The sequence below is a fragment of the Elaeis guineensis genome, chromosome 2 (assembly GCF_000442705.2).
Source record: "Elaeis guineensis isolate ETL-2024a chromosome 2, EG11, whole genome shotgun sequence".
Taxonomy (NCBI): domain Eukaryota; kingdom Viridiplantae; phylum Streptophyta; class Magnoliopsida; order Arecales; family Arecaceae; genus Elaeis; species Elaeis guineensis.
The window spans coordinates 64,439,528-64,453,654 of NC_025994.2; the positions used below are offsets into that span (position 1 = coordinate 64,439,528).

At 43.9% G+C, this 14,127-nt stretch overlaps 1 protein-coding gene across 1 annotated transcript; it reads right to left on the bottom strand.

Moving 5' to 3' along the window:
• Nucleotides 1–454: 454 nt before the first annotated feature.
• On the bottom strand, nt 455–3,075 carry LOC105034642 (CASP-like protein 5C1). Its single transcript, XM_010909863.4, has 3 exons — nt 2,746–3,075; nt 962–1,094; nt 455–883 (listed from the first exon to the last, which is right to left on the bottom strand). The coding sequence occupies exons 1-3, from the start codon at nt 2,874–2,876 to the stop codon at nt 689–691; spliced, it is 459 nt and encodes a 152-aa protein (XP_010908165.3). The 5' UTR covers nt 2,877–3,075; the 3' UTR covers nt 455–688.
• Between the last annotated feature and the right edge of the window lie 11,052 nt (nt 3,076–14,127).

Consider the following 14,127-nt stretch of genomic DNA (forward strand, 5'->3'; position numbering starts at 1 on the left):
TCTCAATAGAAGTTCCAAGATACGTAGAAAACTTTCCTGTTGGTGAATATACAAACTGTATAAAGCAAGAGATTCCGTAATTCTCTTATTTGCTTCAGTTAACTAGTAAGAGAACTAGAATATCTCATTTAGTGAAAAAAAAGGACAGAAACTTAAATAAATAATGGTTAAAAAATCCTAAAAGCATCGCTTATATAAGTTGATCTAACCACAATTACTTGACCAGAGTACAAAGATTATGTTGTTCATGGCGTATGTTCTGCAACCAATTATTATGATTTTGGGGTTTGTTTCGATCCTCTCAATTTGCTTAGTTATCCTACTTGCACTTCCAATCTTCGCGCCACAGGAATGTATAGCTTCTAGCTACAGTACAGCTGAGCTAGCAATGCGGGTGGGAGTTGTTTCTTCATCTCCTTTTTGGCTTGCTTTTCTTCATTCACTGACAAGTTGGTTACATCAAATATTTATGTGATTGAATGAATTAACAAAGAGACTTTGTTTAATTACAGTACAGACAAGCAGTAAGCGCTTCATGATTCTTCTTCGGAAAAATGAAGAGAATTCTAAAGGCACATCCACACTGCCACTAGATACAAAATTAATTATGTCTTAAAGGTGAATGGTGTTGGAGAATATTATTATCTAAGTTCTACAAAATGAGTAAACAAAGCCTGATCAAGAACAATCACCACGAAGCCACAAGCCATAGGTTGAAAAGAGATGAGGCAGCAGTTAGGAACCAGGATAAGAAAGCCATTGCTGCAGATAGCTGGTATCTGCCACAAAACTTGGTAGGGCAGTAGGGCCCATCAAAGTGGATGAGAAGATCTATAACACTGGCACTTGCACAAGCTGCTGCGAGTGATAGCACTGATAAGACCTGTCAAAGTTCACAGAATTGCATGGATAACGTATGGAAAATGGATTCTTTGAATTGATAGTAACATGGGATACATACCCAGTCTCCAACAACTACAATCACCATGACACGAGGAAGGCGAAGAGGGCATCCAGCAAAAAGAGAATACATGTCTACCATTGCCAGTGTGGAGCTCCAGGGAATAACCAAGCCCATGATTGTGACTAGAAAGCTGTCAACAGCAATATATATAATACAACTTAGAACTATATTGCACTAATTAGATTTGAAGAAAAGAATGCTTTCCTCCACAGAATTGGAGTTTAATGTCAACTCAAATGCACGGGATCTTTGTCATTTTTCTGTAACAATAAATAGTGTACATATAAAGCCCAGCTTGTGTGGAATGTTTTTTTCATATGTAGCACTTAATTCATATACCCCTAGATTAAAGACAAGTTGTTTGTAATGCTCATAAATCCAAGCTCATTAAGTTCACTTACATTGTTAGGTCTCTAAAACTGAAATATAGGAAAACTGAAGGACCTTCTGCATATTGTGGTGCGATGTTTGTAGGGTAGAAGATGAAAGCGTGAGATAAATTACACAGGAATTCTGATATAAAACCATTCAAGTTGGCGATGAATGAAATTCTATATGTTGAAAGACAAAATTCATACTACATCCAAATTCTTTCTGCACCTGATTAGCCTTAAATATTTGGGTTTATCAGAAGATAGTGAGCTGGGACACAGGTGGAAGGAATAGTGAGGATACTTAGTAAAATAAATCCAGAACAGAGTCAATGAAAAGGTGGCTTGTTCACTAGCTGTTCTGTTATTTAGCAGTACTTACTTGTATCTTCCTTTTTACCATCATGAAACGTAGCCCTATCTTTTATTCCCTTTCCATGTCAATTGATAATTCCATATAGATCAAAGGCTGGATTAAGCCAACTGGACCTTGCGAAGCTGTTTGGTATCTTTCTTACCATTGTCTGGACTGGGGAGAGGTTTCAAGTTCACAATTATTCCCTCAAAATAGCAAAGAAGAAGTGTGGGTTGTGGTGGGGGGGGTGTGGGCGGAGGTTGCATGGCTTGAAACGGGAAGGCAATTAAAACTAATTGTCGACCTAAAAACAGAAAGAATAGCAAAGAATGCATCTTAGTCAGAATTCTTCCTTTTTTTTCTATGGAAATTGGTCAGAATTCTTAATTTGGCACGTGTTTTACCTCTGAAAATCAGTTCTATGGAAGCCTTAATTTCGAATGACTATGAACCACTTTTAAGTCAATGTTAGCTAACTCAGTATAAAACTAGAGGTTTCTAGGTGTTTCTGATGCACATTTTTTTCATTTTTTTTTCCCACAGCGACAAAAACCTTGCAAAATTTTCTAAAAAGACAAATAAAAAACAAAAAAAATCTTTCTTCTACAAACGCATCTACATCCAAAGATCTCTGAATCTTTTTTCAGTGCAATTAATTCTAACAATAGATCAAATTCTTAGATGATGAATTCTTATAAGAGACCTATCAAGCATCCAACAAACAGAAAAAAAATACCGATGCCTTAAGGGAGAAGTTGACTTTTCGAGATTACACTTATAAACTTCAGCAAAGGCCAGAACAACTGAATTGCACATCAATTCAAGCTGGGATAGCCTATTTCCTCATCTCATCTCATAACCAAACACCAATCACTCATCACCTAAAGAGCCAATACAAGCTATGACCTTCCAATCCAAATTTTCTTGCCGCTTATGAATCAAATTGCAATCTTTGACCATTTGGAGCTAAAGTTGCGATTTGGATACACCAACATCAAAAACTATAGCAGAATATGCTAGATTTTGATCAAAGAAAAGAGGAGATGGGGGATCACCAGAAGGCTGTGTAGCTGTAGAACTCGACGCCGACGGACATAAAGAGGAGGGAGGCGGAGGAGAAGAGGGCCTGCCCCAGCCTCAGGGACAAGCTGGCGGTGGTGCCCACGGACCCCGGCGTCTCATCCATCGGACGGCCCACAGCTCGCCAGCACACGATAGGAGGCCAGGCGTATGTGATCGATGGCCCCGATTGCCCCCTGCCCGCTGCTTGAGCTCATCGTAACCTCCCAGCCGCTGCCTCCTCACCTCTTCTTCCCATGAATTAAAACTAGGGAACTAATACGAGGAGAGAGGGTACTTAAAGAACCGAATTAATTAATGCCTTTGGATGGACGGAGGCGGAGATGGGGAAGGGGACTTTGGTGTTCACTTTCTCTCTCTAAAAATGTAGACGTGTCTGCTCTCTTCGGGTACGCTGCGGGATGAACTGGATACCTGGTCCAAGGACGACCCACGTGATTTTGTTCCTTAGATCACGTCCGCCCAATCGATGAGCTTTTGGTGTCAGCTGTCCGCCGAACATTTACGGAATTTTGGTGTCCATTGTTCTCTGGGTGTCCATCCGGTCTTCTGTTCTGCCGGAGCACTGTAAGCACTTGTCGTCCCGGGGGAGTCGCAAAATCTTGTGTAAATGGGTCATTTTATTTTCTTTGATTGTTTATGAGTTAAATAAGTATTTTAAAATATTTATTGTTATATTTATTTATTTATTGCTAAAAAACGGTAATATATTTGTCATCCAAATAAAATATAATTATTCATATTTTAAAAAAAAAAATGTCTCAGTGAGAAAACTTCAACATGGCAAAGGTAAAATTTGGTTCCGAATGTCAAATCCATGAGTGGGTATGGTTATGGTTGGGCAATCCTAATCCGATGATGGAAAGGGCAGAGTAACTAATATTACTCTGGCTTAACCTAATTTAAGCCGACCCCCAGTTGTCCCTGCTGACCTTTTTGAACGCAGAAGAGTCTTGGAATTGGTGCGGAGTCGACGATGGTCGATGGTGACAAACGAACATGCTCCAATAAAAATGACCAAAGCTCCGCATAAAACTAGGGCCTAAAAATTGACCAAGTGGTGGCCCAACTTCTGGAACGAATGCAGAATAAAAATATTCGACCGTACCCACCCAATGTGAGAATGTCTTGCAACAAAAATATAAATATATATACACTTTTAATCGCGACCACTGCTTTTGAGCGTGCCCCACTTGTGATTCGAGAATGAGTACACGAATATTGGAAATCTCTAAGGCGCACATAACCATGTGGTCGAGGTGCACTTGGACGGACCTCTTATCAGTTAAACTGGATACTTTCAATTTACTGTTTGTTGGTCAACTCATACTTTTTTAAATTGGAATAAGGTGAATTTTTTGTTTTTTGGTGACAGCTGGAATAAGGTGATTTGATGGAGTCAGAAAGATAGGTGTCCCGATGCCCACTTTCTGCGGTCGGAGATGGACGGTGCAGATTAAAAGCATACCGTCCAGAAGCAACGGCCATGGCACCGCAACGAATCCCGAATCTACTGTACAGTCCGAAAAATTATTGCCTGGACCACGCCAAGGTAGACCACCCAAATACCATCGTGGATAACACGCCGCACTAACCCTTAAATTTCATGATTTTTCGATTGCATGTTATCCACCGTAAATATGCATCAAGAGTCGTGCTGATCTATCTGAGAGTGGTCCCGGCGAGAATTTCTCGTGAAGCCCGCTCTTCGCCCTTTGGTCAACGTATCCGGCTTTAAGCGACGAACCACGATGGGTAGGATTTGAACGGGTTCAGATTCTGTCTTTTGCGTGATGGAATGATTGAAACATTTTTTTCTTTTTTTTTTTTTCATACTGTTAACCGTTTGAACGTGTTTTGTATAACTTTCAAAATAAGGTATTAGCTTTATCATTTATGTTATAAATAAAAAAAAAATTATCATATTTTGAAAGTTGCAAGCAATACTGATACGGAATGATAATTTATCTCAAATATGACCGAAATTCATTGTGCCGCAATTAGTCACCAATCTACTTGCCTCATGCTTATTAAGCCGAACCGATGTATCAAATCAGAATTTTCGATAGCTATTACACGTCGGGCAATTATCATATCTAGTTCACATTCAACTGATTAGATAAGGTAGAGCAGCACAATTCTCTCAACCACTTCTATCTCTTTTGTAGCGATGGCTAACCGTCTCCATTTATAAATAAGGGACTATAGGGACACTCAAGAAATGCTCTCAAACTCCACTCTTTTCTTCATTTTTATTATTCTCTAGTGATTGACTTCAATGCTGAAGTATCTTTGTCGGAAATAACTTTAGCAAGGAATTTGATATGCAGATTTAGCTATTCACTTCCATCTCGTTCAATACTAGCATTCAGTTATTTTAGATTTGCCAACTCTAACACTAGATCGGGCACCAGCAGCAATAAGTGCGGTTTAACAAAGAACAAAAAATATAATCTGAACCCAAATTGAAATAGGCCTAACCAACTCGAGGCTTATTGGGCCATTAACCCCTACTTCCTCTCAATGTTGCCACCTAGTTCTCAAGCATGCATTCCATGCTCTCTCTCTCTCTCTCTCTCATTTTTGTATTTTGTGTTGGAGCACGATCCCGGCTCCTCCCACGGACCTTGGGTGCAGCGAAACCAGCAACGAACAAATCTGAAGACTTCTGGACTCGATCAAAAGCTCTTGATGAAATTAGCCTGGTTGCTGTCTTCTTCGTCAGCCTTTCGTTCCAGATGAAGAACGCCTCTGAAATCACCTCTAAAAAATTCAAGATCTGGTACCCAACCAGATCAGGCCTGGACCGAGGTCTTTCAATTCATAGATCTCGAATCGGAGCGTTCTAGATAGGGAAGAAGGTAGATAGAATCAGATCTTGCAGATCTGTCCTGCTGCAGCCTTTCCTGTAGATCTGTTGATGGAGATCACACCCGCACATCAAACGACCTCAGATCAACTCCAGATCTGAGAGAAACTTGTACCAACCTCTTCACAAGAGATTTCAGATCCTGGACCTGATGTTTGGGTGGCTGCAAGAGAGGGAGAGAGAAAAGTGTTGGCGGCACAAAGGGGGAGGGGCTAGCGCCTCCCCTTGCTTTCCTGCCTTTTTGGAACCTGACGGCAAGAAACCCTAGGGTTTCTTGCTCCTGGAGCGTGAAGAATAGTTGGAGAGAGAGGGAGAAGAGAGAGAGAGACTTGGGAGAAAGAGTTTCTATATTCTTTGGTTTAATCAAACCTATACAGTACATGTATATATAAACACAGGGTCAAGTGACCCAAACCCAAAACTCCTTTGACCAACTCTATAGGAGATTAGGTTAACCCAAGCCCATGTACACCTATGACTCGACCTAATCTCACCTATCCTGGGCCTAGACCTAGTCCATAAAGAGTTGGTCTCTTGAGGCCCACATAACCTAGACCTCAAGAACCCGAAAGGCCCACAGCCTTTCAACCTAGGGCCCAACTAGCCCTAGAGCCTCCATGAAGTCCTCATGAATGATGGACCTTGGCCTTAGCCTTGATCCCCTGGACCTTGGGCACACCACCTGGATCACAACAATCTCTACCTTGGTGTCCCAAGGCCTCAACCAGCTCCACTCTGTCCATCAGCCGAATCAGCTCAACACATCTCTGAAAGCTGTCCCGTGGAAGTACCTTCATAAGTGCATCAGCTGGGTTCTCCTTGGTGTGTACCTTTACCAGCTCCACCTCGCCATCCTCCACAAGCTCCCTGATCCGATGATATCGAATATCGATGTGTTTTGTCCTTGCATGATAGACTGAGTTCTGTGCTAATAGAAGTGCACTCTGGCTGTCATAGTATACTCTAATGGCCTCCTGAGTAAGATCCATCTCCGTCAATAAATTTTTCAGTCAAATTGCCTCATTAGCTGCTTCTGTCAGCCCGATGTACTCCACCTCTGTAGTGGATAGGGCCGTGATAGGCTGCAGACTCGATCTACAAGAAATAGGACCTCCATACAGGCTAAAGATGAAGCCTATCGTAGACCTCCGGGTATCCACATCTCCATCGAAGTCTGCATCTACATAATCGTCAATCAGCCCCCAAGCTTCTCTGGACATGTCAGAGTATCCCACTGCACCTCCTCGCTGTCCGTAGCAGATGCCAACTCCAACTAAACCCGTCAGGTATCTGAATATCCACTTAGAGCTCTCCAGTGCTCCCTGCCAGGCTGCGCCATGAACTTGCTAACCTGACTCACTGCATGAGCGATGTTTGGCCTACAACAGACCATCGCATACATCAAGCTTCCAACTCCTGAAGCATAAGGAACCATCTCCATCTCCTGAGCCTCCACCTCAGTCTGTGGCATCATGGTCTTTGAGAGTCTGAAGTGACCGGTAAGTGGCAGCTCCGCCGGCTTTGCTTCCTTTATCCCGAACCTCTCTAAGACCTTCTGTATGTAGCCCCCCTGAGATAGATGCAGCACTCTCCGGGCTCGATTTCTGAAAATCTCCATGCCTAGGATCTTCCTTGCAGGGCCCAAATCCTTCATCTCAAACTCTCGAGATAAGGATGCCTTCAGATCCTACACAACCTTCCTACTTTTGCATGCTATAAGCATGTCATCCACATACAAGAGTAGGAACACCCTAGAACCATCCTCAAGAGACTGAACATAAACACAAGGATCAAACTCGCACCTGAAAAGTCTAATGATGCGCACATAGGAGTCGAACCGCTTGTACCATTGCCTCGGTGACTGCTTCAGCCCGTATAGTGACTTCTGCAACAAACAAACCTTTCCCTCCGATCCTGGATCCCTGAAATCGGGTGGCTACTCCATGTAAATCCTCTCCTCCAAATGCCCATGGAGGAACGTCGTCTTGACATCCATCTGCTCCAGCTCTAAATTCTGAGCTGCTACAATGCTCAGCAACACTCTGATGGAAGTATGTCTGACGACGGAAGAGAAGACCTCGCTGAAGTCGATGCCTTCCTTCTGGGAGTATCCCTTAGCCACTAACCTTGCCTTGAATCTGATATCTCCCTGCTCTGAAGGCCCTTCCTTGCGACTATAGACCCATTTGCAGCCAATGGGCCTCTTCTCCTGTGGCAACTGTACCAATCGCCACGTCTGGTTCTGGTGGAGAGACTGCATCTCCTCGGACATCGTCTGGACCCACCACTTTTTGTCCTAGCTCTCAATAGCCTCCTGATACGTATATGGATCTTCATTCGCTGTCACCAGGGCATATGACAGCGTCTCCTCGAAGCCATATCGGTCCGGTTGCCTGATGGTCTTCTTGGGCTTGTGTAGGGCAACATCGATATCAGTCCTCGGTCCAGCTCGCTCCTGTTGGACCTCTCCACCTCGATCATCCATCCGAGTCCTCTCCACCTGTGGAGACACCTTAGGTAGGTTCTCCATCTAAATGTCATGTCCTCCCGTAGTACCTGCAAGAGGCAAAATCAAAGAGGTAAGCTGTCCAGCAGTGCCCTGCTGGACCTCCTCCTGCTCCTGCTGGTCCTCCATGCCTGCTCGCCTCTGTAGGACTGACTCCTCATCAAAAGTCACATCCCAACTAATGATGACCTTCTTTTCCAAGGGATCCCACAGCCTGTATCCCTTAACTCCTCACAGATAGCCTAGAAACACCGTCTTGTGTGATCTGACATCTAGCTTGCTCCGCTCACCAGCTCCAATGTGCACATAGGCCGTGCACCCAAATACCCGTAGATGGCCCAGCCCAACTGTCCTCCCAGACCACACCTCCTCTGGAAGCCTGCCATCCAACCTGGTGTGAGATGACCGATTGACCAAGTAACCCGCTGCATCAACTGTGTCAACCCAGAACTCCTTTGGAAGCCCTGCCTGCAGCCTCATGCATCGTGTCTTTTCTAGAAGTGTTCTGTTCATCCTCTCGGCCACCCCATTCTGCTGTGGAGTCTCCTTAACTGAGAAGTGTCTCCTGTTCCCACACTCCTCACAGTAGTCCTGAAACTCTTTGCTGGTGTACTCCCCACCATTGTCTGACCTTAGACACTTCACGCTCCTCCCCTGCTCCTTCTCCACCTCAGCTCTCCAGATCTTGAACTTGGTGAAGACCTCTGACTTCTCTCTCATGAAGTAAATTCAGAGTTTCCTTGAGAAATCATCAATCAGGGTCATGAAGTATCTGGCCCCATTCCTAGCTGAAACTGGGGCTGGTCCCCACACATCCGTGTGTACTAACTCCAGAGGGACTGCACTGTAGGCTGTACTGATGTTGAACTGAACTCTTCTCTGCTTTCTCATCTGGTAAGGCTCACAGATCTCTCCTGTAGCACCATCCTCCAGATCAGAGATGAGTCCTCTCCTGCTCAACTCCCTCAGCCCCTTGTCACCCATGTGGCCTAGGTGGTAGTGCCACATCCTGTAAGCCCCCTGCTGGTCCTGTGCTGCAGCTGCTGCATCAGACTCTCCGGTCACCACAGATCCCTCAATGCGATAGAGATTATTGTCCAACCTCCTGCCTCTCATCACTACCATAGCTCCATTGGAGATGTTCAGTACTCCGCTTCTAGCCCTACTGCTGAAGCTGTATCAACTGCGCTCCAAGTAGCCTAGTGACACCAGATTCTTTTCCAGCTCTGGGACGTGCTTTACATTTGTCAATATCCTCACAATCCCATCAAACATCCTCACCCTGACTGTCCCTATCCCAGCCACCTTGCAAGGATGATTGTCGTCTAGAGTTACTGATCCCTCATCTGTCTTGGTGTATGTCGCAAACCAAGACCTGTGTGGTGTGTAGTGATGTGAGCACGCAGAGTCTAGTGTCCACTCCTCTATGTAATGCTGTGACCATCTGATACCACAAGTAGATCATCCTCCACCTGCTGCCCAGCAACTGCACTCACTGATTCTGAGCCACTTCTTTCTCCCTTCTTGCTCTTCCATAGTGGACATTCTCGCTTGAAGTGCCCGAACTCGTTGCACTTGAAGCATTTCATCTCTTTCTTTCCCTTCCTGGACTTGGACCACCCCCTGGACTTGCTTCTGCCTCTGCCTCTACTTGTCTCTCCCCTACTGCCAAACCCTCCTGGGGAGCTCGATCTCTAATCAACTTTTTTCTTTGCTCACCTCAGCACCGAGATCATATCCTCATATTTCAGAGTCTCCTTGCCGTAGAGCAGTGTAGTCACCAAAGAGTCATATGATCCTGGCAGCGAACACAAAAGCAACAGGGACTTGTCCTTCTCATCCAGCTTCACCTCGATATTCATCAACTCCATGCACAACTGGTCGAACCTCTGAATGTGGCCAATCATATCAGATCCCTCCTGCATCTGAAGACTGTACAACCTCTTCTTCAGCATTAGCTTGTTGCACATATTCTTCCCCATATATATGGTGTGCAACTTCGACCAAAGGCCCTTCGGGGTCTTTTCTTCCAGCACCGAATACAACGCCGCATCCGCCAAACATCCTCTGATCATCGAGCATGCTTTCTTCTCTAACGATGCCCACTGTCTATTTGTCATTCCCTCAGGCTTCTCATCCAAAGCCTGATCCATATCTGCTTGCACCAGAAGATCCTCCATCCGGATTTTTACATGAAAAAATTCTCCTTGCCATCAAACTTCTCAAAATCGACCTTCATATTGCTGTCCATGACTGGATCCAAGCCAAACAAGTAATATAAAATCAAGAAGTGAGAATATAACTTTGTGGTACCTTGCTGAAAATTTTCAGTACTTGGGATCTTCAACTTCTCGTACTTGGAACTGCTTCCTCACCACCGTGGCTCTGATACCAACTATTGGAGCATGATCCTGGCTCCTCTCACGGATCTTGGGTGTAGCAGAACCAGCAACGAACAAATCTAGAGACTTCTGGACTCGATCAAAGGCCCTTGACGAAATCAGCCTGCTTGCTGTCTTCTTCGTCAGCCTTTCGTTCTAGATGAAGAATGCCTCTGAAATCATCTCTAAAAAATTCAAGATCTAGTACCCAATCAGATCAGGCCTGGACCGAGGTCTTTCAATTGTAGATCTTGAATTGAGGTATTCTAGATAGGAAAAAAGGTAGATAGAACCAGACCTTGCAGATCTGTCCTGCTGCAGCCTTTCCTGTAGATCTGTTGATGGAGATCAGACCCGCACCTCAAACGACCTCAGATCAACTCTAAATCTGAAAAAAACTTGTACCAACCTCTTCGCAAGAGATTCCAGGTTCTGGACCTGATGTTTGGGTGGCTGCAAGAGAGGGAGAGAGAAAAGTGTTGGCGGCACAAAGGGGAAGGGGCTAGCACCTCCCCTTGCTTTCCTGCCTTTTTGGAACCTGGCGGCAAGAAACCCTAGGGTTTCTTGCTCCTGGGGCATGAAGAATAGCTGGAGAGAGAGGGAGAAGAGAGAGAGAGACTTGGAAGAAAGAGTTTCTGTATTTCTTGGCTTAATCAAACCTATACAGTACATATATATATATAAACACAGGGTCAAGTGACCCAAATCCAAAACTCCCTTGACCAACTCTATGGGAGATTAGGTTAATCCAAACCCATGTACACCCATGACTCGACCTAATCTCACCTATCCTGGGTCCAGACCTGGCCCATAAAGAGTTGGTCCCTTGAGGCCCACATAACCTAGACCTCAAGAACCTGAAAGGCCCACAGCCTTTCAACCTAGGGCCCAACTGGCCCTAGAGTTCCATGAAGCCCTCATGAATGATAGACCTTGGCCTTAGCCTTAGTCCCCTGGGCCTTGGGCACACCACCTAGATCACAACATTTTGAGAATTTAGATTTAGTTGGAATGGATGAGATTTTAGGCCTAGCTCCATGGTGTGTAGATCATAGCCTCAAAAAAGTCTTCTTGGGGCTAAACATAGCTCAAAGACTAAAATTTTAGTCTAGGTAGTTGGCCAAGTCCTGAACTTCTGCAAATTTAGCTAGCCAACGATATGTGACTTTGGATGGTCCAAGAAAATAGTTTTGGGCTCATCGGGTTCAATCAAGCCTAAAAAGCAATGCTACTTATCTAGTTAATTTCGTCAGAGGATTAGGATTATATAAAACAAAAAATATAGAGATACAGCATATATATTCTAATACAAGTTTTCGATCCTACTAGATGTATTGTTTGATAGATTGGATTCGTCTAATCACTAGCTAACTGAACATAACCTATTATACATAGTTTAAATCATATCAAGTTGGATCATGACTAAGTTCGAGTCCCGGTCGGATGCAACTATTTGAAAAGCACGAGTCTTTTTCTACCCTCAAAATTGTCTACTAAAAAAATTCAGCTCTAAAATATAATTAATGGATTTTATTAAACAATGAGATTCACAAGCCTGTGTCTGTGTATACTATAATGGGTAGAGAATCAAATATTGGTGGGGACTGAATAAAGTTTATGAAAATTAAATCCACATCCTAATATAATATAGATCAGAGCCAATTGAATCTTAATTGAATATAATGTTCAATAAATGGATATGAAGACTTTACGTTTTTATGTTTTGAGATGTCCTGTTGCTCAAGGGGGGAGAATACTGATAAGGGATATCAGTTTATCTCAATAAAGATCGATATCCACTATATCTCGATCAGACACTAATCTATCTACCACGGTGCCTATCAAATCGAGGTGCCAGATCGAGATTCTCGATGGTTGTTATGTGCCAGATGGTTACTATATCTAGTTCACCTTGGAGATACGCTCCAAATCAAATGGGTGATAGCTCACCTCAACCAAATAAGATAGAAGCAGTGGATTCTCTCAACCAATCCTACCTCTTTTATAGAGATGGCTTGCCACTCCCATTTAACTGGGGACCTCCGAGTAGGCTTTCATGCTCTACTCTCTTTCTCCTTCCATTATTCTTTGGTGACTAACTTGAGTATCGAAAGATCCTCATCGAACTCTGGCAAGGGACTTGATTTGCAAATTTACTTTCATCAAGTCCAGCACTAGTATCTAGCTACTTCAGATCTACCTACTCCAATGCTAGATTGGCCGCTAGCAACAATAGATTGGCACTAAAGAAATGGCTCCATGCTCGATTTGGAAAAAAAGAATAGATCTACAAAACCATGAGATCTCAAAAAGAGGGGTCAAATGCCTTGCGTCGCTCCAATGGGATGGCATATTAGCTGGCTAAGGTGCAACCTCAGCCAATCAAGGTACCTCCTCAGGTTGGACCGTCACCTCATCTACCCAAGATCCAACCTCCACCCCAACATGTTTTAGGGATAGTCTCTAAATAGTTCAACTTGCTCATCTCACAAATACGAACCTTGCTCGTGGCCATCTAGACAATGCAATAGGCAACCACAGCCCCACAGTAAGTTCCTCAACAAATATCTCCGCAACAACAACCTCCTCAGCCACTTTCTCACAATCCAGACCAAGTGCAAAAGAGTTGGCACAGCCGATCAAGAAGTCCGGAATATAGTTGCTGAAGATGTTCCTAGACTCTTCAATCGAGAAAAGATTTCACCTCGAGATGATCCCCACCTTGGCATTTGGAATCAGTAAATCAACACACTACGTGATCAAGCCTCCACATAATATGGTGAGGTCAGCTTTAATGCTGACCCACCCTTCAGCAAGAAGATCATGGACAAGCTAATCTCGAGCCACTTCAAAATGCCACAATTGATGGCATATGATGAGACGATCGACCTAGTAGACTATTTGAAAAGTTTCAAGACCCTCATGCTCCTATATATAGAGCTACCGATGGGATTCTTTACCAAGCCTTTCTTTCTATCTTGCAAAAGGCAACTCGATATTGGTATCCAAGCCTCCAGCCAAGCTTGATCCATTCCTTTGAATAGCTTGATCAATTATTTGTAGCCCACTTCATTAGCAACCGAAGGCAACTCTATGGATCCAACTATCTAGTGAACATCAAACAGAGAGAAGAAGAATCCCTTAGGGATTATGCGAGTCATTTTAATATGGCTACACTTAAAGTAAGCGACCTCGACCAATTGATCACCATATTGGCCCTAAAGGGCAAACTTCTGAAGTGCTAATTCTTCTTCTCCCTAAAAAAGAGGTATCCGATGGATTTTGCTGAAGTACTAGCTTAAGCAGAAAAATACGCCAATGCCGAGGCAGCTATGGAGATGCACGAAGGTTCCCTAAAGAGAAAGCCCAAAGAAAAGAGGAAGAAAAGCAAAGGATAGAAGAATGGGCCATGACACGATGACCAATATGGAAGGAGCTTGTGCTGATCTCGAGCTTCTCCTCAGACTCATCAATCCAGGACTCCATCTTCGGGTTGGCCGTTGCATTTCCTGCCAAAGAGGTTTGCTACTTATACTCCCTCGAACATCCCAAGGGCACAAATTCTGATGGAGATCAGGAATAATGGGCAGCGGTCGAGATT

Coding starts and splice junctions, on each gene's coding strand:
- LOC105034642 (XM_010909863.4), bottom strand. CDS start 2,876: ATGGATGAGACGCCGGGGTCCGTGGGCACCACCGCCAGCTTGTCCCTG. Junction 1,095..2,745: donor TACAGCTACACAGCCTTCTG/GTGATCCCCCAT, acceptor TGCTGTTGACAG/CTTTCTAGTCACAATCATGG. Junction 884..961: donor TTGTAGTTGTTGGAGACTGG/GTATGTATCCCA, acceptor GAACTTTGACAG/GTCTTATCAGTGCTATCACT.